This window comes from Erpetoichthys calabaricus, chromosome 10 (genome assembly GCF_900747795.2).
Source record: "Erpetoichthys calabaricus chromosome 10, fErpCal1.3, whole genome shotgun sequence".
NCBI lineage: Eukaryota > Metazoa > Chordata > Cladistia > Polypteriformes > Polypteridae > Erpetoichthys > Erpetoichthys calabaricus.
The window spans coordinates 68,107,496-68,134,912 of record NC_041403.2 but is presented as its reverse complement, the minus strand read 5'-3'; the positions used below and the strand labels follow the sequence as shown (position 1 = coordinate 68,134,912).

Sequence of the window (27,417 nt, the reverse complement as noted above, 5' to 3'; positions counted from 1 at the left end):
TCCAGCGCTTTGAAAATTCTGGAAGGATAGCAGGCGCCACATACTTGTATTTGCCCTCGTGTCCTTTTTGACTTTTCAGCTAGTAGTTGATCCAACCAGCGCAATGTGTGCTTCGTTGATGAGAAGCCCATGATGGGCGTGGCCAGGACGTTTGTCCGCGAGTCGCCTTGCGACGCGTAGTAAAAGCGGAAAGCGTGCGTGTTACACAGTTTGCTCGAGTCGATAGTGAAACACAGCGAGAGATAGACGTGTGGCTTGATTCCCTCGGTTAAGTTACGCTGAAGACTGCTCCTGCAACATTGTGGAAGAGACATATTCTGCTCTCACAGCCTCTCTTCGACGCACTGAATTACATTTAACTATGATCGCCATGATCTACACGCTCTGTCACTGGGTAAAATACTTGTAACTTCTACTACATATGCGTAAATGGAATGACTGTTTGCCGTTGATGTGTTGAGAATTGATACATTTTGTAGTAACTTAAAACGTTTACGTATATATATATATATATAATATTTGGTACGGTTATGTTGCGTGTTACAATGTATGCCTCTTTTAACAAAGAATGCTTTCAAATTTTTCACATCCGGTGGAAATGCGGTTAGGTTATTCTGCTCAAGGTTGCGAACAGCAGCAATCACTGTGTCGCGGCCGTAGTGCGTTTTAAAAAGCTGCAGCTCATTTTAATGGCATGTTAGATGTATGGTAGTCTCGACTTCAGAATGTGAAGCAGGGGAACAGAGAAAGCAGCCACGTGTGATTACAAAGGGCTTGCCATCGTGCCCTCTTTTAATTCCAAGGCCTCGTGTGGCGCTGAGACAGTCGTGCAGTCCTGTCCAGCTTTCTTTATGACGCGTCGTTTCCCTCTAAATCTTAAGCAGTTCTGACCGGTTTCTTGGCGGGAGGGTTGCGTAGCTCTCGTAACAACGCGCGTGAGGTGTTTTATGCATACGACATCTTATGAGTGAAATTGCCACGACGTGCCGCTTGTAAAGTCTGCACGGGCGGGTTTCATGAACGAGCGTCTTTGTTGCGAAATAACGTTGGTACAGTTCCAAAGGTCTACAGTGTGCAATGTATGCCTGTTTGCGGGTATTTAAAATGGCCCCACGGACCTAAATACTCTACGCTTTTTGTTTGTAACCTTCGTCTGCACATAAAGACTACCAGTCTACCGCGCCTGACCTACTTTTTCCAAGGTGGTGGGCGTTTTATTGGCACCGCCGAGACTGAAGGTGCTGAGGAAGATGGGCGAGTAAAGTTGGGGCGGGCTGGCAGCGATTTGGAAATACGGTGGGGGTGGCTCAGTCGGATGATCGGCTTTTGTAGTAGCACGCTGCTATCCATTAGCAGGTCAGTGGAGCAGGCGATGCTCTCATGTCTAGTTTGGGCAATGCGCGCATTTGAAAGGCACTTGTTTTCACGAGCATGAAGGTCGGCCGTGTTTAGCTTTGGAACCGTCATACAAGACAATATGCATGTTTATTTACATGTGTATTTTACCAACCTAAAGATAAATATGTATAGGGACGTAATTTCTATATTGCTACATGCGGACTGTTAGCAGTTCAGTTAACTTGTTCAGTCCGTGCGTTAAGAGAGTGCGTAGTCTCCGCATTGTTTTAATCTAAATGTTTAGAATCCTTTTTGTTGCCATCATTAATCAGTCTGACTAGTGCAACTGATATAAAACATAAAATATATTGTAATCGAATAGTGTGCCGATGCATAGAATTGTGCAAATGTAACGTTTAGTTTTGTTGCTAAAAATAATTGTTCATTTTTTCTGTGATTAAATTTTAATGTCTTCTATTTAGAAACAGCTGGTCAACTGTTAGCTTGTATTGCTTATTTTTTATTACCCTGAGTAATATTTTTTTGTATTCTGTATTGAGCAGTTTGCATAATGCCGATAGGTGGTTTTTGAACTTAATCATATAGTCCGATGCATTGGCCCAGTTTTGCCAATTCTTGGTCCTGGGGAGCTGAAGACGTAGGTTCCCAGCTGTAGTATATCTGAGTTTTCTGTGAAAATCAACAGAATTGGACTGCAGGGAATTGGTACATGTTACCTTTTTTTAAATAATTTAAAGTACTTAATGATTAGCCTTTTTTTTTAAATAAAGTTCCAGGCTACCAGCCTGCTGTGTGTTTGGTTTTTCTCCCAAGTTACTAAGCAAATGAATTCAGATTAAACGTAAAAACAAATGCGTTGGATGGACTGGTATGTTGAAAAACATTGGTAGGAATAGTGTTGATCCAGATTAAAAATTACACTACTAGTTTCTCAGATTGCAGATTGAAATTTGAAGCAATAAATTTGATTTCTTGAGGTGCTCCACTAAAAGATTTGGGAATGTCATCATTTGATTACATACATTCTAAGTTTACATTAATTTTTAAAGTTATAATTTAAAATGATTATTGAAGTAAATTGATAGGTCATTATTAAGTATTTTTTTCTAATATCAATTTCTTCCCCATCCAAAGGGTAACTGTTCATAGGGGTTTTGATAGAATTAACTTGGGAATGAGGAATGTAGAAAGAATTGTATACTTCGAAGGTAAAAAAATGTCTTCCATATCTTTCTATAATACCTAAGGCTAAACTTCAAATGATGGTTAAACTTGCAGTTTGGCAAGATTTGAAAGGGTTTGAAAGTTTTGTTTTTTTCAGTTTTAAATCAGTGAAAGACTTTTCAGGTTTATCTGATAAGCCAAAGCTTGAACATCTTAAGTTCGTTTCAGTTACAAAATTTAAGCATCCTCGCATATTCTGGGTTCAGTCTGGTGCTATCACAGTCTTCATGGATTTTGTGTATTTTCTGTGTCTTTTTTCCCCCCAACTTAAACCCCTAAACATAGGTTAATTGGGCTCTATATTAGGCAAGTGTGAATGGGTGTACTGTCATTCCTATGTTGTGAAGTACACAAATGTGATTGTTATCCATCTCATTTCTACATTCCCTTAATCCAGATTTAGGGATGTGAGGGACACTAGTACATCATAGGGCACATTCATGCTACACACCCATACATGCTCAGAGGAGGTATATATTTGAATGTGGGGTAAAAGCCTATAGAGAACGCCGAGATCATGTACATCTAACCCAGGCAGGAGTACTTGTGGTTGTTAATACAAATACCAATATCGGAGTAGTAATTAAAGTGAAATAGCCATAGTTTATAATCATTTAATGTGCCAACAAGAAAACATGATACCAATATACAAGAATGAGTACAGGTGTGATATCTGGGAGACCTATTGTCAATGAGCCTGTTGTGGAGTTCTTTAAGTGCTCTTTGAACTTTGCATAAATTTGGTGTAGTGTTAGCGTCTGAAGTCTGTACATTTTGAGAACAGCGCGTGTCCAGGTTGTTTGGAATCCTCTATTATAAATATAAGAAATTGCTGAAGAGGTTTTTAGGGTCATGTTGTGCAAATCAACATGTAATATATTGTCACTCTGATTAGCGATTATTAGAGACACAATAGAATTGATTTTGTTTTTCTCATGGACTTTGTAATTTCAGAATCTAATTCTGCTAAATAGGCTAAAACCTATCCGTTCTTCAGAAGGTTATTGGTATAGCTTTTGAAATAGATCTTTTTATTGTTTTTGAGCATTCGTTACTAAAATACAAGATATCATCATGGTTGTTAATGTGATGTAAGAGTACATTTCACGGTGCAGCAAAAAATGAATTGAAATTGTACACTTTGTATTGGTAAAGTAGTGCATTGTATGCAATTTCAGATACAACTAAAAGATAAATAATTTGTTTCCATGGTAATTCTGGTGTTTTTGTTTCCGCTTCTGTATTGTCAGTCAATACAGATCCCAATGAAAGTAATTCTCTGAACAAGTCATCCTACAGTCTGTTGCTTGAGGTGCCATTGGTAATGACGTTGTCTCCTAGTAAGGGTGTATTTTTTTTTTTTTTTTATTGTGAATCTCTAGGACAGTAAGAAACCAGTATACATTTCTGTATTAGATTGAATGTGTGCATTTCCTAATACTTAGACTGTCTACCAGAAAAAATATAATTCATCAGCAATTTTCCTTCTCATCTTCGGTGCAGATGGTCTATATCATTCAGACAAAGGTTGTTTTCAGTGTGTTTGGGAGAAAATGATTACTTTGACTGTTTTGCAAGCAGAATAAAAATTGGTCCTTGCATGTGTTCTGTTATTAAATATATGGACTATACAAGATGATGATGTCTTTCCTGAGACTAAATTTCATGATAGAGACCAGTGCTGCTTTTGGACTTTTTTCTTTTTCTTAAAAGATCACCACTGGTTGATACACATACCTGAAATAAAGTTGCAGGTCTTGCACCTTTGGCAAATTAAATGGTTAACTAGTTTAGTAGATGGGTGAACAGGTTAATCAGAGTACTTATCTGCCACTAAAATTGCTGCAAGATATATAATATAGAAATTTTAAAACCAAAAAAGGACTAGTGTAAATTTAGCTGATATTCGCCAATCCATTTTACTCTCTAGGTTAACTGTATAATTTAGTGTGAGCAAAATTATTCTGTTTGCATTAAGGGGCTGAATTGATGATGTAGTAGGTGATAAATGAATGTTAAATACATAGTTAATCCGTTCCAGACCATACAAACTGTATGTAAATATATATTTATATTTTTATTAAGCACAAATATAGTTGATTAAACCATAGAATGCACAGCATAATAGTAAACTAAATGTAAAAACATTGAGTAACACTGAGAAAACCTTGAACAGAGAGAACTAATATTGCAAGAGTTTGCACTATACTGTAGCCTTATGACCCAATCGCTGTAAACTGTATTTTTTTTTTTTTTTTTGTTTTGGAGTTTTAAGCACAGGGGGTGAAAAAAAGGAACATTTGAACAAATCCGAACTTTATTTAAAAGCCAACCATAAGCAACCAAGAAAGTAACAATGCAGGAGTTCACGCTAATAGCATTACAACCCAATCGCTGTAAACACTTTTTAAATGAGTTTTAAGCACAGGGGAAAAAATGAACATTTGAAAAAAGAGAAAAGTAACATTGCAACAATTCACGCTACGAACCGAAAAATTAACATTTGAAAGATCCGTAATGCAAAAACTAACCATAAACCACCAAGAAAACTAACCTTGCATGTGTTGAGTTCTGGTATGAAGTGAGGAGGAACTGGGTGGAGAACAATCTGGTCTTGTCACAGTTGAAGACTTGTTGCAGGATGTAGCCTTCGTCCTCCACCAATTTTGTGAAATTTTTCGTGAATTCTTTCACAGCTTCAGCGTCGGAACTAGCAGCCTCTCCATGCCTTACCACACTATGAATGCCACTTCTCTTGTGAAACTTTTCAAACCATCCTCTACTGGTTTTAAATTCCTCACTTTCGCCACTTGTAGAAGGATATTTTTGCAGCAAATCGCCATGAATCTTCCTGGCTTTCTCGCATAACATCGCCTCGCTTACGCTATCCCCTGCAAGCTGCTTCTCGTTCAGCCACACTAGCAACAGTTTTTCCACCTCTTCCAGCACTTGAGGCCTCTGCCTGGTTAACGCTGTAACTCCTTTTGCAACATCAGCTGCTTTAATAGATTTTCTGCTTTAGTCGAAATCGTAGATTTTGACTTCTTGTACTCGGCGGCAAGATCAGTAACACAAATGCCACACTCATACTTTTCAATAATTTTTCTTTACTTCGATTTCAATTTTCTGCAAAACTTTCTTCTCACCACTCACTTGCTTAGAAGCCATGGTTAACTGCAAAAGCACACGAAATACTGTAGAGCACAAAGAGTTCACAGGTAAAGCGCGTACGAACCGGAAGGGAAATGAAATGGAGCACAAAGAGTTGACAGCGAAAGCACGCACGTCTGACCGAGAACAATGCAACATGTGCGGAAATAAACGGCGCACACAAACCGAAAGGGAAACTTGCTTGTTCGTATACAGAGTGTGTGGTCGTGAACTGAGGCAAAAGTTTGGCGAACTTTTTGGTCGTAAACCGATTTGTACATGTACCGAGACGTTCGTGAACTGAGGTTCCACGGTACGTGAATGGCAGTTCAGTCTCAGACATTCGGTTTAGTAGTGCTGCTGAGTACAGTGTGCTTCATCTCCTGAATTTAATTACGAAGTACTAGGTTTCTGATTGTGGGATATTGAGTGTCCGTCAGCACCGGAGCTAAAATGTAACAAAAGCACAAAGGACATATACTTTAATAGTATGGGAAATAACCAAGATTCCTTCTGCAGTTGTTAGTATGTTGGGATCATTATCTGACAGTGTGCTGCTGAACCCACCACACGTTAAACCACGTGGATTAGGACCCGAATGGAGCAGGTGACACCTCAGCACCACACTGGAACAGTGTGAGCTGTGTGTGTTTTCTCTGCAAGTTGGAGAGTGTGCTTGCCGGGCTGGATGCAATTTAATTTCATACGTGTTGACAGATTACATAGTTATTGCAGTTAAGACCCATTTTTAGGACTAGTTACTTCCTTTTTTTCCCCTATTCATGATGCACATCCTATTTTTTGGAGTAGTGTCAATAGCAGGGGGATAAAAAAAAGGAAACGGAACTTTTCAGATCAGATTTAGGTAACTTTTATGTATGTTTGAATGTGACCTGTGTTTGAATGCTTGAATTGGAATTGTCTGGAAAAACTGGACTTATATAAGTTTACTTCAATATTTGACTTTTTCATACCTCGACCTCAATAAGTAAAGATGGGTGAGAAAAAAAATGGGAATATGTGCAAAAAATAAAAATTGTATCTCTTTTCACTATGTGAATACAGGATGCCTGTAATGGACGAGAAGGCAGAGGACACTTTATTCAGTGTTGTTGGATAGCTAATTTCCTAAATGTGCTTACGTAAAAACATTTGTCTTGACTATAAATCTTGGATTTTTGACTAGATGACTTGTGGTCAAACTTGATGTGTATAGGCTTTAAATAGTTGTAAATGAGTGTCATGAACCATTGTAGTATTTACTGTTTGTGTTAATAGTTTTGATTTAGCATTATTTTTTTATTTATTGAAATGATCATGTTAATCCACAAATACTTTAGCATGTGCAAATGTTTATAATTCCCATGTAATTCAACTCCTTTTTAATACCCATTCTGAAATCACTATTTCAGCTAGATGTTTAAGCTCAAGTAATCGCAATAAGTTTTGAGTAATGCCAGTTTTTCTCACTCCTTGAGTATACTTGTGAACACTTATTTCAGTTGCATATGCTGAACTCCTAAATCAAATTGTCTTTTGTGATATAGAACTCTGCCTTAATTATAAGCATGCATCCTTTTCTTTCTGGGTACATTGTTGAAGCCCCACTTTCTACAGAGAGGCTCTTGCATGGGGTGTCATGTTGAGATTACTCGATTAAAAGGCAGGTTGTCGGAAACATGCCAGGCAAGAACAAGAAGTGCAAAAACTGTATTTGTAATATAAGCTGCAGTTATTAAATATTCTACAGAGAGCAGGTTGACTACTTTCAGTGTAGTTAGTCTGTGCAGTACAACAAGGTGGCCTTATGCGCTGTTTTTTTTATTTCTCTGATCCTGGTTCTCATGGAAGCAATATGGCTTGAGGTAGTGGGTGAGTGCTGCCAACTCAGTATTTATTGCCATCTTAACTTTACCCTGACATGCTTTGTAATCTCACTTGTGTGTTTCAATACAGAGTATATTTTATGCTTTTTTGGCTTGTTCTTGTATAATGAAATGTGTTATCTTTCTACTATAGATACAGTCCTTTTCAGTAGGGCAACAAAGATGAAATAACTAGTGGGCAGGCTAATCAGTGTAAAAATTATCAAGTAGTTGTTTGATACCCTATATAGCTTGTCTATCCTGGCTTGAAATCCTGCCCTTGCTCATTATATTTTGTCAGGAAATGAAGTTCCAGGTATGTGTTAATGTGGTACATTGCAGTATTTTTTTTTATTTTAGTCCATTTGTTCCAGTTTGATTAAGCACTAAAGAAACCTTAGATGCTTCTACTTTTATTTCCTTGCCAATAGACCTGTTGCTAAATCTTATGCCAAGGTGATACTCATTTTTCATTTATTTTTCCCAATCCTTATCCTAATGCAGGGTCCTAGGCTGTCAGAACCTGCCTCTGTAGCATCTGGAACAGCATAGAAACCAGCCTTTTTCAGGGCACCAGTTCTGTCACACACACACACACAGAGACACTCTTACGTGTTTAGATCTGATTTTAGAGTTGCTATTTGCCTTCAAATGCATACCTCTAAGATTCAGATGGAAATCTAAGAAAACTTCACAAACCACTGTTCCATCCTGCCTCCTACCCTACAGTATTAATTGCCTAATATGACATTTTCAGATCCGCTTTACCCTGTTAAAGGTTGTGGAGATCCAGAACATGTCCTATCCTGTCAGCATAGGGTACAAGGCAGGAAACTGGTATCAACAGCATCTTTCGGGCCCAAGTCAAAATTTCAGTACTGCTCCAACACTAGAGAAGGGATACAGTAGTTGTTCAGGACTAAGTACCAGTACTGAAACAGTATAATACTGAAGCAAATAATGGATAACTGCACATAACCATATCCTACCACCACTTACATTAAGGTGCTACACCAATTTGCCCATTCATAAATTAATGCATGTGCGTTTATTTCTTTGCTTTATTACACTGTTTTTGTGCCACTCTGCTCTTATTGTGAGCTCAGCTGCAATCTACATCTATTCCTTTTGTTAAGCTCCTTTTTATTAATTTTGTTGCGTAATGCACTCCTATTACTGATAGTTAAGTTTAAGTAGTGAGTGTTGATTACAGGCTGCCACTGGAGTTATTTACAATCAGAGTTTTACAGGGGTCTGAATTTTTCACTACTTTGGTAAATTTATCTTTTTCAGTAAAGGCGAATTTTACAGTCGCTACAGTTTTGCGATAAATGCTATGGCCAGTGGTGTGACCAAAGTGCAATTTAGATGCGTACAGGTAAGCAACACAAGTGCCATGGAAAGCAACTACTATGCCCACTATGTTAGAAAATGTTTTTCTGAGTTTGTTAATCTTGTGCCACATTCTCTTCACCCCAGAAGCTTGTCTCTCAGTTCCTCCTGTCTATCCCTTTAATATACATGTCTTTGCGGTCTGTCTTCTCAGAATTAATGTTTTGATAGGTTGTAAGAATGAAGTTGAGAAATGCTTTTTTTTTTTTTTTTTTTTTCTCCCCTGCTACAGAAATGAATGCTGTCCGTGGTGTGTGAATGGTGTTGTTTCACATACTGCCACAATAAAAAGTGCAATAAATAGCTGCAGGCATATCATTCGGCACAGAATTCATACTTGATTGTGCAGTAAATTTGAGAAAGGTCATCCATGTGGTGACCCATCACAAACATTTGTGACCTATGAAACGCTGCTCTAGTATGTCAAATTTCCATGTGTAATTGTTCTTTCATTTAAGTATTTCTTGTTGGTTGCATTTAACTTCACATTTGCATGTGTATAAGTTATTGTTGCTGAATTGCTATTATTGGGTGTTTACATTTGCAGGAACAGTGGGGTTTAGTTTAAACATTTACTAACTGCCAGAGGCATAAAGCAATCAGTAATGCTGAAGTAACACTTTCTGTCCCAAATTGTCAAAAGTATTGATGTTTATGCTGTTTTCTGTTTTTCAGGTTATAATGCAGGATTATAACAAAAGAAGCATATTTCTATAGCCACCGTGCACCTAAAGACTGTTACATCAGCTTAAGCCTGATAGTTTGGTTGGTGCCATTCCTTCCGGTTTCCAAACAGACACATTGCCTGCTTGCATTTCCTCTGACTGCCTCTGGAAGTCCTTGGTTTCAATGGCCTTGTTCTAGTCTAGCAGTGCCTTGGATTACATTTCAGTTCCTTTCAACTCTTTAGTGTTGTATCTTCATCAATAAGGTAAGCCATTTTTATATAATTTTGTCACATTTGGTTATATAAATACTGCATTTCACTGAAAACGCAGTCTGAGATATGTTACCATTAAAGCTGTTTGTCTACAGTAATTGGCCAAGGGGCTGCCAGAGTATTCGATTGAGACTTGCTTCTAGATTTTTCTTTGACCCAAAACTGGCTCTAACCATGAATACATTTGTTTCATTATATACTGAAAATGTTAAATCTGCAAAGTGTGACTAGGAGGTTGTTTGACTTAAAACTGTGCAGTTTGTAAACTGCTCAAAAAAATTAAAGGAACACTTTGAAAACACATCAGATCTAAATTGGGGGGAAAAAATCCTGCTGGATATCTATACTGATATGGACTGGGTAATGTGTTAGAAACGAAAGGATGCCACATCGTTTGATGGAGATTAAAATTATCAACCTACAGAGGGCTGATTTCAAAAATGATGTGGCAGGCTAGTCCATTTCGCTGAAATTTCATTGCAGCAACTCAGAATTATACTTGGTAGTTTTTAAGGCCCCCACGTGATTGTATGCATGCCTGACAACATCTGAGCATGTCCCTAATGAGATGATGGATGGTGTCCTGGGGGATCTCCTTCCAGATCTGGACCAGGGTATCGCTGAGTTCTTGGATAGTCTGAGGCACAACCTGGTGTCGTCGGATGGATCAAAACATAATGTCTCAGATGTGTTCTATTGGATTTAGGTCAGGTGAGTGTGGGGCCCAGTCAGTGGTATCAATTCCTTCATCCTCTAGGAACTGTCTGCATATTCTCGCTACATGAGGCTGAGCATTGTCGTACACCAGGAGGAACCCAGGACCCACTGCACCAGCATAGGGTCTGACAATGAGTCCAAGGATTTCATTCTGATACCTAATTGCAGTCAAGGTGCTGTTGTCTAGCCTGTAGAGGTCTTTGCGTCCCTCCATGCATATGCCTCCCCAGACCACCACTGACCCACCAACAACCCAGACATGCTGAGTGATATTACAGGCAGCATAATGTTCTCCATGGCTTCTCCAGACCCTTTTCACGTCTGTCACATCTGTTCCGGGTGAACCTGCTCTAGTTTGTGAAAAGCACAGGGCGCCAGTGGTGGACCTGCAAATTCTGGTATTCTATGGCAAATGCCAGTTGAGCTTCACGGTGCCAGACAGTGAGCACTGGGCCCAATACAGGATGTTGGGCCCTCAGGCCACCCTCATGAAGTCTGTTTCTGATTGTTTGGTCAGAGACATTCACACCAGTGGCCTGCTGGAGGTCATTTTGTAGGGCTCTGGCAGTGCTCATCCTGTTCCTCTTTGCCCAAAGTAGCAGATACTGGTCCTGCTGATGGGTTAAGGACCTTCTACGGCCCTGTCCAGTTCTCCTAGAGTAACTGCCTGTCTCCTGGAATCTCCTCCATGCACTTGAGACTGTGCTGGGAGACACAGCAAACCTTCTGGCAATGGCACATATTGATGTGCCATCCTGGAGAAGTTGGACTACCTGTGCAACCTCTGTAGGATCCAGATATCGCCTCATGCTACCAGTAGTGACACTGATCGTAGCCAAATGCAAAATTAGTGAAAAAAGTCAGAAAAGATGGAGGGAAAAATGTTAGTGGCCTCCACCTGTTGAACCATTCCAGTTAGGGTCGTCTAATTGTTGCCCCTCTAGTGCACCTGTTGTTAATTTCATTAACACCAGAGCAGCTGAATCTGATTAACAACCCCCTCTGCTACTTAACTGACCAGATCAATATCCCAGACGTTTCATTGACTTCATGCTATACTCTGATTTAAAGTGTTTGTTTAATTTTTTTGACCAATATATTTTATTTCTAGATCACTTTTTTCCTGCTTCTTTCAACTTTATGTTGCATGTTTTTGCTGTAATAAAATTATACTGCATGAATGGTTCATTACTGGGAATGCACTTATTAATTTGAGTTGAATTTTATCACCTGCAGGCCTTGGCAAAATGACGCCTAACGGATATTTAATGTTTGAGGATGAAAGCTTCCTAGACTCTACAGTAGCAAAGATGAATGCACTTCGCAAAAGTGGACAGTTTTGTGATGTTAGACTTCAGGTGAGTAAGTGTACTGAATTTTGTTTTAAAAATCTTTATAATTGGTGACCTAATAATAAATATATGTATCTATCTATATATATAATATATATGTATGTTCTACTTTCTCCTGGGTGGGGGTTGAATTCTGTTTTTAAGTTCAACTTGATCGTATGTAATGTTCTTCGTTGTATAGTTATACTTGATCATATGGAATATTATCTTCAAATAAAAAAGGGGCAGCCTTACACGGTCCCTTCCCTGAGGTTCCAGTGAACAATATTTTAATGATATAATACTACACTTGTATGAATTCTTCCTGAATCTTAATCCCACCTAACTTAGAAAGGCATTAATCATTTCTTTTCTCATCTCAAAATTTCCAGATTTGTGGCCATGAGCTGATGGCCCACAGAGCTGTCCTTGCTTGCTGTAGTCCCTACCTGTTTGAAATCTTCAATAGTGATGTGGACTCGCATGGAATGTCGCATGTAAAGTTTGAAGATCTGAACCCTGAGGCAGTTGAAATTCTTCTCAATTATGCTTACACCGCTCAGTAAGTAGCATGATGTATTTTTTTTTTTTAGTTGTTGATGTATACTACTACTTGTCTATACTTGATGATTTATAAAATGTTTTGTTAGTTGGTTGAATAATGTGTATAATTTTGTTCCTTGAAGTGTTAATAAAAATTTTAAGACTACATCCAGCCAATCTATTGCATAGCTTACATTCATAAATCCTAAATTGAGTCATGTACAAGGGAGTAAATGTTCTCACTGGCAGGTGTTTTTTGTATATAAGATTTAACCAGTGACCTAAACAGCAGCATTTAACTAAACACGTTCACTTTGTAATATGAAATATTCTTTAATGAATATACATACCATTTTAATTTACAGACTGAAAGCTGATAAAGAGCTAGTTAAGGATGTTTATTCTGCTGCCAGGAAGCTAAAGATGGACAGAGTAAAGCAGGTACTGGTTATCATTTTATGGACCCTTTTTTTAAAAAAATTTTTGGGACAAAAAAAAATTAACATTCTTGAATGTTTTTAATTGTCTAATCCTTACCTGCTTGGTAGTGTTAACTTATGAGTAAGAAGTATTTGATCTTGTGACCGTCAAATTTAAAGTGTTAACTTTTATTTTTAGATATGTGGCGATTACTTATTGTCAAAGATGGAAACCCAGAGTTGCATCTCCTACCGCAGCTTTGCCAGCTGTATGGGAGATGGTCGTCTTTTGGGGAAAATTGATATGCACATTCAGGAACACCTTTTAGAAATATCAGAACAAGATGAGTTTCTCAAACTACCCCGTCTAAAGGTGAGTTTCTTGTATTAAAATATTGATCTAAAATTTTGAAGAATGGCTTGTACTCTACCATTGGCTATGGTGAAACATTTTTTTGCTGTAGGCGCTGGAAGCATTTTGATCATTATTTTTATGAAGCCATATTCTCAATTCGGACATACTCTGAAGTATTTGTGTGTTACTTTTGAACACTTATAGAATTTTGCTAATGCTATGCTTTTTCCCTTTCTAGTTAGAGGTAATTCTTGAAGACAATGTTAGTCTGCCTGGCAATGGGAAGCTGTATTCCAAGGTAATCAACTGGGTGCAGCGCAGTATCTGGGACAATGGAGAAAGCCTTGAGCATTTGATGGAGGAGGTTAGTAAGTTGCTCCATTGTAATGAGCACCGTCTTTATCTTTGAGATTTTAATACTGAAATGGTTCCATTTTTGCTACGTTTTTGTTTGGTTTGTGGTTTGGTTTTGTTTTGTTTTTTTTGTTTTGTAAAGCACTGGCCTTAAAGAATTTTAATTTTGCAGTCTGTGACGCTGAAAATCTGGGGGGGTGTCCAGGTGAGCTGAATATATCCGTTCAGTCTGACTTTTTTTTTTTTTTTCTCCTTTTGGTGGGGGGAGGAAAGGTTTTTGTTTTGTTTTTTGCTTTCCCCCTTTTTTTTTTTTTTTATGTATTGCTTCTTGGCAGTACTTCAGTTTCTTTACTAATCGCGTTTTGGAGAGCCAGTGGGGACTTCATTTTATTGGTAACCTATTTTCCTCTGTTTCCTCTGTTTTTACAGGTTTGTGTATGTTCCACAAAGTAGGTAAAACATTCTAATGGTTGTTCCTCCCCATTGATTTATCTTTTCTCTAGGTTTATTAACCCAACCAGTGCAGAGTTTTTCAAGACTGAAGAAATCAAGACAGAATTCTCCAGGGTAATGAATCATAAGGAAGCGGCTTCAGTACTACCCACAACAAAACAGATCTACAGTCCATTCTGTTGGCAGAGAAATAAACAGATGACACTAATTGTTTTTACTTCTTGCAGCTAATTGACAATCAACTGGGCCACGATATTTGTGTTTTTTTTTTTTTTTCCTCCTTTTCTTTCCACTTTCTATCCACTGTATGGAGCAGGGGTTGGCAACTATGTATTCACTCCTTCTTTAAAAAAAAAAAAAAAAAATACTGAAAGCTGATTTGCAATGCTTGGGATTATATATGATTCTAAGCCTGGAAGTTGCTAATATTTGAGTTTTATGTTCTGCTTTTAATTAAAACCAAATCCAATATTTTGGTCATACTAAGGCGGCAAGTGTAGCCACTCATTTTGAGGCCACACCTCCTCTTTCACTCTTGCTTTCTCTTCAGGAACCCTGTGTGAAAGCACATTGTGATTGACTTCATTGTGATCTTGTGACATAGGTGTCACATAGATGCATATTTTTTGAGATCAAGAATGTTTTTGCTAGGTCAGAGATATTAAAAATCGATTCTGGAAGGATTTAGGTTTTAATTTATTCTGAAGCTAGTTCAAGCCCCTTAATTATGCATTGTGTGCGTTTCTGCATGGAGGCTTCAGCCGAGTACAGGGTTATCAGAGCTGAACTATGAGGAATTTTGAAAGAAATACACGCATTACAGAAATTGCAAGTAAAAACTTTTTTTTTTTTTTTTTTTTTTTAAATAAGTCACACTGTTGGCTATATGGATAGTTTTGTAATGCACACTAACTTCAAAGCAGCATTGTTACATGAGGCCTGAATCCCAGCAACATGACCACCTTGGGTCATTCGACCATAAGATGCATTTTACTGTTTTTAAGTGTTTCTAGGGTTCTAAAATGTTTCATTTATACTAAATTTGATTTTTTTCTTGTTCAGATATGTTTGCCCATCTAATTTAAAAAAAAATAATAATAATAATAATTTTTAAAAAATAGCATTTCAAATTCTGACTACTGTAGAAAGAACGCTTCAGTTGCTATTCTTTTAAGTGTTCCCTTTGGTGGTTGATTTAAGCCTTACTCTCTCAAGTCAATTTTTAGCTACATTTTTGGATGGGCAAACAATATCTTTTTCGGGAATAGTTTAATTGTTGATCATGTACTTTGCGTGTGTGTTTATATGATGTATTTTGAATGTATATGATGATGATATTGATACTGCTATCTTCCATGAGTAACTGTTTGTTCCTCCACTTGTTTTTACATTCCCTATGTAAATGCACTCTGTTGTATGAGAGTATTGGCATACCTTTGTGTATTTTGAAGAATGCCTGCATTTGGAGTTACTGCCAGAGGCTACTTCTGTGAAGCAGTGTAGGCTGTTTTAAGCTGTGGATAAGATGGATATCCTTACCATGAAAAAGAAGATTTACTGACAAGCACATTATCTGATTCTTTTCTTATACTGTCTTTGATACACTGTGGCCCTTTTTCTACAGTGCTTGATTCTTGGTGATGCCATCACTCAGTCTGCTGACCATGGAGTTCATTTTGCCTTGATTTCTGTTTCCAAGGATCAAGCCACATGGATCTTCTGTTACTGTTTTTCAGGTTCAAACACTGTACTACTCTGCAGACCACAAACTTCTTGATGGATATCAGCTGGACGGACAGACTGATGTGTTTGGTAATGGAGATGATCACATCCAGTTTGTACAGGTATACAGTAGAACCTGCATAGATTGGGCACAGTTCAAGTGTGCTTTTTAAAATATTAGAAAAGGATAGCTGTTCGCCACAATTTATTTTTAAAAATGAATATTATTTTGTGGTACATAATTTGATCATTGGAATTGTAATCAGTCTTGAATTCAAGAAGTGCAGCATGATACAGTGCAAAAGCATTTATCTTATGTATTACTGTAATGGAATGTGCTATTAAGACCTGTTAAACTGTGGTAAAAGCTCTTATTATGTAAGCTATTGGAATTTTGTTACACTAGCCTGGAAGAAGATAGGAGATATATGAAGCTTTGCTTTTGTATCGTGTGTTTGCTATTGCAGAAGAAACCTCTTCGAGAGAATGATCACAGGCAGATGAGTAACGGCTCCTCTGGAAATCATTCTCCTATTGGAACAAGTCACCTTTACAAACACGAATGGAAATACATTGCCTCAGAAAAAACAACGAGTAAGTTTTAAGTGGCAGTTCAATGGTGTATTAACTTCTCAAAGTTTAAGTTTTTTACTTAAACATGTCACTGGATAATTTTTTTCAGGTAACACCTACCTGTGCCTGGCAGTTCTTGATGGAATGCTTAGCGTAATATTTGTGCATGGTCGGCATACTCCACAGAGTTCTCCTTCAAGTACCCCATGCCTGCTGAAGAGCATGAGTTTTGAGGTGCAGCTAGAGGAGCCAGAAGAAAAACTGTTGTCACCCATGCATTATGCCCGCTCTGGGCTGGGAACCGCAGAGCTAGATGGCAAACTGATAGCAGCAGGTAAGTAAGTGCAAAATCGCAACTTTTTGCATCAATTGAAATGATCATTTACATGTGGAAATCATTTGTGATGTGATTTCAGGTGGCTACAACCGAGAGGAGTGCCTTCGCACAGTTGAATGCTATGATCAAGGGAAAAATTCTTGGAGTTTTATTGCTCCAATGAGGACACCCCGGGCACGATTTCAGATGGCTGTTTTAATGGTAAGTTGAAACATGTACTGGTGGAGTTTGACATGTGGTATATTTACTTATATTCATGTACTGTATATCCACATGCACAATATATAAAATAAGCTAAGATTGTAATAAATTTTTTATCCATAAAGATCATGTCAAAGAATGCTCTTGCACACGTGCAATGCATCCATGCTTTCTGTTCCAGGATCATTTGTATGTAATTGGTGGTTCAAATGGGCATTCAGATGAGCTCAGCAGTGGAGAAAAATACAATCCAGTAGCAGATGAATGGACTCAGGTGCCAGAATTGCGCTGCAATCGATGTAATGCAGGTACACAATAGGTTGTATTTTCACATTTGTAGGGAGTATTGCAAGAATGGTATGTTAATGCTGATCTTATCTATTAGGGATTTGCTCCTTGAACAACAAACTGTACGTTGTGGGTGGATCTGATCCTTATGGCCAGAAAGGCTTGAAAGCCTGTGACTCTTTTGACCCAATTTCAAAGACTTGGACAAATTGTGCCCCTCTTAATATCCGTAAGATATTTTCTATTATCTTATTCACTATTAATTTATTGCATTTTGTAAAGACCCTTGCATGCAAATAAAATGTATAGCACTTCTCTGAAGCATTTTGATGCCTATTTATCTGCAGGTAGACACCAGGCAGCAGTGTGCGTGCTGAGCAATTTCATGTATGCTATTGGAGGAGCAGAGTCTTGGAACTGCCTCAACACTGTGGAGAGATACAACCCTGAAAATAACACGTGGACCTTTATTCCCCCAATGAATGTGGCTCGAAGAGGAGCGGCAGTAGCTGTATATGAAGGTGTGTTGTAATATAACATGATCTTCAAACCACTTTATCCAGCTTAGGGTTTCAGTGGGTAAGTGACTGTCCTGGGAGTAAGGCAGGAAATGGCCAAGTATAGGATATAATGCCATTATAGCTGAAGTCCAAAGCAGCTTTTTTTATTAATACAGTATGTGGAGGTTTCTCAATTCTGTGTGCAAAGTCAAGATTTTACCAGCACTGAGAGCATATGGGTGGCATGGCTGTGTAGTGGTTAGCCATACTTCACAGATTTAACCTATGTTAAACTTCTGCACCCAGATGGCTTCTCTGTGTGGAGTTTGCATGATCTTACTGTGTTTGTGTAGATTTTTCTCGCTTCCCTTCCACATCCCCAAAGATATGTGAATCTAAGTTCATTAACAAAATTAATTGGCCCCTTGTAGGAGTGTAGCTAAGAGAGTATGTTTGCAAGAGTAGGCCCAGTTATGGACTTGTGCCATTTCAAGTGCTCCGTGATCTGACCTTTTGCAACCTTGCATTGGAATGAGCAGGTCTGAGAATGGCTGACAATAAATATACACCTAATGTCAAATCACTTCTTAGACAGAGGGTTAAGTCATGTTTATTTTAGGCATGGTTTAGAGACTGAAGAGCTTGTTATGCAGATATGAAAAAGTATGCAACTGTGACATATGTATCGATAGAAATTATTTACTACCCCATATATGTCCAAGATGTGACCCAAAATATCCCTGTCATCACAGTTCTAATCAGTAGAGGGGTGATGAAAATATTTTATGAAGCAAAATTAGCAGTGATTTTTCAGAGTTAAGATAGTCTGCAATCAAATATGGTATTACCAAAGAGCTGCTCTTGTATATTTTAAGAGCCAGATTAATACACTAGAGCTGTTTTTATTGGCAAACGAAAGGCTTAATGTTTTCAAAAGCAATAAAGTTGTAGTAATTCAATTAAATTTTGGCTCAATGTCACTCAAACCATTAGTTAGTCTGTCTTTTTCAGTCTAAATATTTTTTGTAAGGGTTTGAAAGAACCCATATGAACAGGCAGATCTACTATTTTCACCTGGTTAGATTCCTTGACCAGGAATGAAAGTGGGATCCAAACATTAAAAGAATGCAGTAACAGGAATATAATTGTAACTGCTTCATAGTCTTGCATGGGACTTGGAGTGGTCCTTAATCTTTTAGCACACTAATTGCATATACACTTGTCCATTTCATATGCATCATTTGACTTATTACTAGTGGTGTATAAATCCATCCATTTTCCAACCCGCTGAATCCGAACACAGGGTCACGGGGGTCTGCTGGAGCCAATCCCAGCCAACACAGGGGGCAAGGCAGGGAACCAATCCCGGGCAGGGTGCCAACCCACCACAGGACACACACAAACACACCCACACACCAAGCACACACTAGGGTCAATTTAGAATCACCAATCCACCTAACCTGCATGTCTTTGGACTGTGGGAGTATATCCAATTTGTTTCCAGAAATATGAGCTCAAGTATATGAATTATTTGGATTCTGTGGGGCTAAGTGACAGGAGTCTAGCTTGACAATTTTACTTGAGGAGGTTGAGAACATGTGCTGATACAGCATGCTGCTGCACCCACCACTTGATAAACCACCTCAGATTAGGACCCGAGTATAGCCATGCAACGGGCGACACCTCCGCACCACACTAGTTTAGATGGAATGGAACAGTGTGAGGTTTTTTTATGGTGGCTGGAGGGGCTACTCACAGGATTCAGGTTAATGTCATACCCAGGATGGAGCAATTGCAGGTTAAGAGCCTTGCTCAAGGGCCCAACGGAATAGGGTCACTTATGGCATTTGCGAGCCTCGGAGCCACCACTCTGCCCTCCCTTTATTTTAGACATACACAAAAGTTTGGTTTGTTCTTAGTGTTACATGCATGTTTAGAATGAAGACTAAAATGTTCAAAAACAGTTGCAATTCATTGGACTTAATAACCGTACTCTAGGAAACATGATTCTAATCTTTGTCTTTGTGTGCCTTCCCTCCACACCCAATCCCATTACAGGCAAGCTCTATGTCGTTGGTGGTTTTGATGGCTCACGTGCTCTGAATTGTGTTGAAATGTACGACCCTGCAAAGAATGAATGGAAGATGATGGGAAGTATGACTTCACCTCGGAGTAATGCTGGAGTAGCAGTCCTGGAGAAATTGGTCTTTGTAACTGGAGGATTTGATGGAAATGAATTCTTGAACACCGTAGAAGTTTACAACCCTGAGACCAATGAGTGGAGTCCTTGCAACAAGCCCCACAGTGTCAGTTAAATGTTCACAATGTCAAACTAACAGGCTTAGTGATGTAATAGTGTTTTAGTGATTTTTTTTTTTTTTTGTTTTTCCTCCCCCTCCTTTTTTTGCCCCACCCATCCCCAAGTTAGGGGGCTTGGGGGGGGAGGGGGTGGAATGGGGGGGGGGGGGTTAATGGACGTTGCTCAATGCAACATAAAAGCCTTTGCATATTGCATACGATATTGCGTGCTGTACAGACTTCTTTGTTTTTTTCTTTCTTGCCACTGTAGAAGTAGATTCTGTGATTCTACAGTTTTTATTTTTCTCTTGTAGATGCATTAAGCCTTATTCAAAGGAGGTATAACGGGTTGGAACTTGGCGTTTTAAAAGCAGTGCTTGCCAACACACAGTATTTTTTTATTTTTTTTTTCCTCCTCTTAGGGGTGGCTTTTATACATGCTGGTGAGCAGTCTTATCAATTTAATGTTAGAATAAGCAGGTACACTTTTAAATTTTTTATTTAAAAGCATTTAAGTGTAGGGTTTTTTTATGCACACATGCACCCACATAAACAGGCTTAAGATGTGTTTCTGCCTCTTTAAAGATCAGTACATTTGTACTGATTTTTAGATTTTTTTTTTTTTTTTCCCCCAAGATTTAAAGTTTGCAAAGAGTAAAGATTTGTATCAGTAATTGTTTTGAATTTGTGTGCTTTTTTTAAGAAAACATAGGATGTGAAATCTTTTGTTACAAGCTAAAAAGCTAACATTTTTAAGTAATAAACCATTTCAAGTGTTGATAACTGTGTAAGACTGAGATGTAACAGTGAAAGTGTTTAATAGATGGCTGGCAATATATGAAATACCCGGGTAGCCTGTACAACACTTGAATGTGATTTGGCAAAGTTTGAGATCAAGTCAATGTGTTATTTTTATGATGTACAATCTTTTAGCATCCATATAACTGGGCACCAGCAAAGGGCTATCCTTGAACAAAGTTCTGTGCCTGCAGTTGTGAAACAGCAGTGCTATGCCTCCATGGGTGTTTTATTATAAAAAGGAAGAATTTCACTAGTCTAAATTATCCCAAAATAGTAAAGAATTAAACCTGTAATAACTTGTGTACTCACCCCAGTGCAAAAGACGACACTGGTGCCTCAGATTACCAGCACCAGATGTTTTATGGTTGGCCTTTACTTTAGTCCCTTTTTCAATGGGTTAATATCTACATCTTCCAAACTTTTTTGCCACTTCAGCAGCTGGTCTAAGACTTTTGCCTTCCTCAAAAGGAAAGCTTCAGGTTTTAGGTATTAAATGCAGTTTCATTTACTTCAAGCCCTAATTATTTCAGTTTACCAGGAGCAGAGAGCATTCCTCTTGCTGCTGGATGAAACACTAAAAGAAATCTATATATATAATTCACTAAGTCCATGGCAAGCAAGACGCACGCAAGACAGAGCCCCGCCCACCAACAATTCACTAAGCAGCCGACCATGGCACGCACGACAGCCCCGCCCACCAACTCTAACACTCCTCCCACATCCACTACCTTCACATTGTTTTCCTTTTATTTCTGATCCCATTCAACAACTATATGGCGACATCGACTTAACTGTGACTCTGGAACAACTCGGTATGTGAGCTATATTAAGCGTCACCAAAGAAGACTCGCTACACCTTAATGAACAAGTACTGAAACTTATCCCTACCGATGAAGTAACTTTCACCAGCGTTGCCTCCATCGTCACAGACAATCCCGCAGATCAAGTTTAATTCCCCGAAGAATTTCTTAGCAGTCTTACTCCCACTGGCATGCCTCTGCTTAAACTCAAAATTAAAACAGGTTCAGTCTTCATGCTTCTCAGAAACCTCATGCCAGCACGAAGTCTCTGTGATGGCACTAGACTGACTAGCATTCACCGCAATGTACTGGAGTGTAAAACTATCGCAGCTCCTACCTCACAAACTGTCCTTATTCCCCGGATATCCCTGACCCCATCAGATTCAAATTTGCCTTTTAACTTTTACACGCAGAAAATTTCCTGTTTGTTTGGCCTTTGCAATGACAATTAATAAGGCACAGGGACAAACTTTCAAAACGATATGCCTGCATCTGCCAAAAACAGTTTTCAGTCACGGACAATTGTATGTTGCTCTCTCCAGAGTTCCATCTTTTCATTCGCTCACAGTCGTATCCTCAAACCCACCCCACTTGGATAACTGTGTCGTTCAGGAAGTGTTCACCCATCAATAATTATGTGGCGTATGCTACGCTGCGTGTTGGCTAGTTCTTATATATTGTAGAAAATTCAGTGGCATTTTATAAATTGTTTTTAATGTGAGATGGCAGCCTCTTTTGTACTTTGCCCATGCTTTTTTGTTAGCGTTGTAAAGAATTGCCTAGCTGTACTATTCAAGATAGTAAGAAGCCAGTCCTGGCTTGGTTTCCTGGTCCATAGCAGAGTGGAGAGAGACACAATCTTGTAGTAGGAGAAATTTAAAAAAATTAATTCTTCTACACACACAGTACATTTTGGAATGTAAGAGCAAACCCATACAAACGTGAACGATGGCACGTTAGTACCACACAGGCAGTGAATGAAGTGAAGGAGAGTATGATAGTAATTTATATTTGAAATTTTAAAATGACAGTTTGAAGAGGTTACTTCTTTCCAGTTCTGCACAGGTATTCTATAGCAAAGTAGAATAGTAGACATCCCCCATAGTTTATATATATTTGCTAAAGTTCTCTGCCAGAGGTCATGTTAAAAAAAGAAGCTTGCATGGATGATCGTTAGTAACAGTAGCCAGGACCATCAAAGGAATTGAAATGTGAAAAGCACTTCGCGTTTGAGGGTGATTACTTTTTTTTTTTTTTTGGTTTTTTTAAATAAAATCTTTCCTACCTTTCCAAGTCAGGTTGAAATCTTCATGATTGATGTAGACTTCAGTGTTGATGTTTGAAAGCACCATACAATTCATATGGCTGTTTTGTTTTTCTTTTTTGCCATTTTGGTAGCAGATTAATAATAATAAAAGCAGTGTTTGTGTCATCTGTTGGAATGGCATAGAGACACAGCAACAGGACAAGACATGTGCACATCCTTTTAGTAGGGTTGATGTGGTGGGAAAGGCATATAGATGATGTACTCTACCTTCCTTCAACCTTACAAATTGTATAAGGGGTATTCTGTTAATGGAGGTGTGAGGATAGCTGCACCTCCACCTACCACAAGTAGCTGGCTTACTGTATGCTGCTGGTTGCTGTATGAGTGAAATGATAGCAAAGACCATGCCATGTTTGACTGTCGGGGCCCTATCATGGGTAAATGTGTTTGAAATTAACCGAGTGTGCCTCACGTTGGTCTGGCACACACTCTTGCTGGGATAGGCAGTGCCTCTGCAGAACCCTTAACTGTGTAAATAGTTTAGAAAAATGGGAGGACTGGGTGCAACTTCAAAGGGTTACTGAGGGCTACAATTTCAGCTGGGCAGTGCCTGGCTGTGTTGATGCTTTCTTTAAGATAATAATGTTAAAGTAATACAATCCTGTCTGTCTATTTAATGGGCAGTTTTGCCCACTTTTGTTAGAAGTCTTTGCAAATTACTTTCTCTGTGTTACTCTGAGCACTGCTCAAGAAAGAAATATATAATGGATACAGCATTGTCAAATATACAACATGTGAAAGAGAGATCAACCATCCATCCATCTTCCAACCTGCTGAATCCAAACACAGGGTCACAGGGGTCTGCTGGAGCCAATCCCAGCCAAGACAGGGCACAAGGCAGGAACCAATCCCGGGCAGGGTGCCAACCCACTGCAGAGAGAGCAACTAGTGTACCAATAATTAAAAAAAGTGTAGTTACAACGACCCATAACATTGACCTATGTTTTATGGCTGCCTACAACTTCCATTTAGATAGACTTCACACTCCCTTACTACTCATCTTTCACACGTTTTAATGGAAAGGAAGTAAAATAAGGGGAGGCAATAGTAAAGTACTGTATGTAGACAAATAGTTGGAAGGCACAAGCTTGGGTGCTCCTCCTGCTACAGTTTTTCCAAACACTGAAATATGCAAACTCTCCATTTCCTTAGCCACAAGGCCTGTATTTGCATTGCAGGTGTGGCTGATGGCAGTGGCCAGCGCCAGCCTGCTATGCTGTCGTACTTGATGGCCAGCTGCAGTGCAGTCAAATGGAGTCTCTTCCTACCTTTATAAACAAATGGACTTCAAATGAGCTGTTTTAGTACATGTGTAGCCTGTGGTGGTGTACAAACTGTACAGTTCACTGGGGAGCTGGCTAGGCGCCCAGCGCTCTCATAATCCAGACTTAACACGCAGTAGTCAGATCTTATGTTTTGAGATTCCATTTGGGTGTGTCGTCTGAAAGATGACTGTTGCTGTTAGCAGGTACCACTGAAATGGTTGCTGTGTATAGCACATGGGGCCCACCAGTCATGAAGCAAAAAACAAGTATTGTACGGCATGAGGGTGTTTGCTTTCTATATGGTCGAGACTCTAGGCAGGTGTATTCATATGTATGCTAAAGTGTGGAGCTGTTACAGAAGAGAAGGGAGAGGTCACTTCATGAAGCTCGTCTGCCCAGCTAGTCAAGAGGTCACTGATTTGTTACTTGTTACCAAAAAAAAAGGCAACCTGCTTTTTTTGTGTGTAAATAAGGAGCAAAGTAGTGCACCTTTCATACATTTACTTTGGTCCAAAAGGTGAGCAAATTCTGTATTTTATTGAACTAAGGTTAAAGGTCTGTGTTAAGTTACAGCTCGGACAATTGAGGTGGCTTTGTTTTGTCCAACTAGTAGGTCACAGTTATTAGGGCATTCATGTGGAATTTCTAATTTGGCAACTCTAGATTGCCATCTGTCTTGAGTTCGTGAATGCAGAATAAAAAGCTAACTGATTCCACTATGTCAAGCAGATACTTACAGCCCACTTGCTGTGGTGAAGTGCTTTCTTCAGCCTCCCATCTTCAGTGTATGATCCATCAATTTGGGCTGTGATTCTCTATTTAATTAAAACAAATTGGTAGAATCTTCAGCTATAGGCTACGCTTGGTTCCTTTTCACCAGCCAGCTGCTTTTTGTGTCCTATTCCAATGTCCAGAATGGCCCACAACCCTTGAAGGGTGGTCTCCTTGGCACATCAAGGTTGATATCCATTCAATATCTTACTTTTTTAAAGTTTGACTTTAGTTGTTTATGCTCACGGACTGGATGCAGAATGTGCCATTTACACATCAACACTGCAGTCTCTTTCAGAGATGTCTAGCATGTCCACACGTGTCACTTTTCACTTCCTTACACAATATTGTGTATGTGTGCACCTTGCACATGCCAGTCCAGGTCTAGTACCCTGTCCCATGAGCAGGCATGGAGAAGTGCTTCAGAGGGGCGAGTGCGTGACGGCCGTCACTGCCTAGAGGCAGGTCCATGAGGCTGGGTGAGCAGCCTGGCCATAGCCCTGAGCTGTACCGTATGGCACAGAGTCCTGCTACTTCCCCGTTTTCTTTGTGGTATCCAGGCAAACCCTGTGAATTGAGAAATGGGCAGAAGTAGGGGCTGTAGGATGAAATAAGGGGGTGGCGCAGTGCTGCTTCATGATTCCACTAATGTGTCCGGTTGATGAGTGCAGTTAGGATGTTCTCCAGGATCCTGTGTATTTTCCCCCCACCTGTCCCAACACAGACTTCAGTATGTTAAGTTGCTTGCTGGTTCTAAACTTGATGTCCATGTGAGTGCGTCCTGGGATGTACTGACACTCCTCCCCAACCCCTTGGTACTAGGATAGAGTCTGGCTGGCTACTTCTCTGCATAGTTCCAATATTAATGGAAATTTCAGACTGGGGGGGGGGGGGGGGGGGGGACTATGGTTCAGTTCCAGTATTAGGCACAGTCCATGAAAGGTTTCTCAACGTTCTCCATTTTCCTCCTACTTTCCAAATACATATCATGTATTACTTGTCATCTTTAGCATTGAATACTTAGATTATATAATGCACCAGTAAGGTTGCATCTGGATTATCGTGTGCAGTTTTGGGGTGTGTGAAAATATGTCAAAAGGCAAAAAACTGGAAAAAAAATCTGATTTATAAAACCTGGTACAGTATATGCACGTTTGTATGCAATTTACCTTTATGAATTGTGTCTTGAAGTCCACCCTGTGGCCACCCAGAAACAACCCTATATGGACTATGCTAATTAACCTCATACATATGCAATCACAATGCTGTAGTCCTTCACTGGCTGGTGGAGCAGCCCTGCCTCGTGATGCAGCCATGGTGCACTCCACACAGCACATGGGCCATATGATAAACTCCCGACTCGGCCACTTACCTTACCCACATACCAGCCATTACTGTATATATAGCAGCAACTTCAGCAAATCATCCACCAAAGCTGCTTTAGCTTGAAAAAAAGGAATCACAGGCTGGCCCAGGCCACCAAGTCATGCGGTTTGTCAGTTTCATCTTAGCTGCTCAGATGACTTGTGTGACCGGAGTGTCACTGCTCACTCTTAATAATATCAGCTTCATTCTCACTTGGTACCCTTATTGCTATAAGTGCAGTCAGTTGTCCTGATTACATTAGGAACACTGAATGGGTCTTGGGAGCCTAAATCATCCTCCTGGTTCCTAAAAGGTAATTTCTTTCACATATGCCTATTCATTTACATAGTTTTCAGGCCATAGTGTGTCAGACCATTACAACATGAGATTTGGAGCTTTCTGTACAAAGGGAGTGAATCACACCAGTGTTTTTACTGCACTTTGCTTTCTAATCCTGAAAAACAGGTAGCCTAAACCGATGAAAGAAACAAAAACATTCTTCACTACAAATACACAGCATTGGCACTCTTAAGAGGGGACTTGAACAGTCTGTGCATCACAATCACTTTTCAGCTTTAAAGTGTTTGTCTTGTCATCACACAGTATAAAAATGACTTGGTGATATGAATAATTACCTGCGTGAGTTTGATTTGGCCACATTTCGCCACTTGACCCAGAATGTCATCATTTCCCACTTTCTCCAAAATGTTGAGCACATGTGGGTCAGAGTTGCCATAAATATGCACGGCTTATCCAGTCAATGTTACTTTTATAAATCCTGACTTTCACAAGTTGCATATACACATTTTGAGCTTGTTGTGTGTACAAATGTTCTATAAATTTGATTCCTGGTCAAGAAGCTCCAAAAAAGACGAGCAGCACTTGAAGCTGTGCAGAGGAGAGCAGCCAAGGTACATCCGAGAACTTTAGGACGTGTCCTACTGTGGCAGACTCGGAGAATTAAACCTGTTTAGTCTCGGGTAGAAGAGACTGTGTGGACCAAATTCAGGTCTTCACAATTTTCAAAAGTTGATAAAGTAGATCCACTTCCAATTTAAGGTGAATCA

The 27,417-nt window shown here is 39.3% G+C and overlaps 1 protein-coding gene across 1 annotated transcript; it reads left to right on the top strand.

Annotated features, from left to right (window-relative positions):
• Positions 1–223: 223 nt before the first annotated feature.
• Positions 224–20,804, top strand: ivns1abpa (influenza virus NS1A binding protein a). Its single transcript, XM_028811372.2, has 15 exons — positions 224–394; positions 9,666–9,921; positions 11,884–12,005; positions 12,371–12,540; positions 12,887–12,962; positions 13,140–13,313; positions 13,534–13,659; positions 15,839–15,946; positions 16,292–16,418; positions 16,507–16,731; positions 16,814–16,935; positions 17,117–17,243; positions 17,321–17,452; positions 17,571–17,744; positions 19,782–20,804. The coding sequence occupies exons 3-15, from the start codon at positions 11,895–11,897 to the stop codon at positions 20,036–20,038; spliced, it is 1,929 nt and encodes a 642-aa protein (XP_028667205.1). The 5' UTR covers positions 224–394; positions 9,666–9,921; positions 11,884–11,894; the 3' UTR covers positions 20,039–20,804.
• Positions 20,805–27,417: the final 6,613 nt, after the last annotated feature.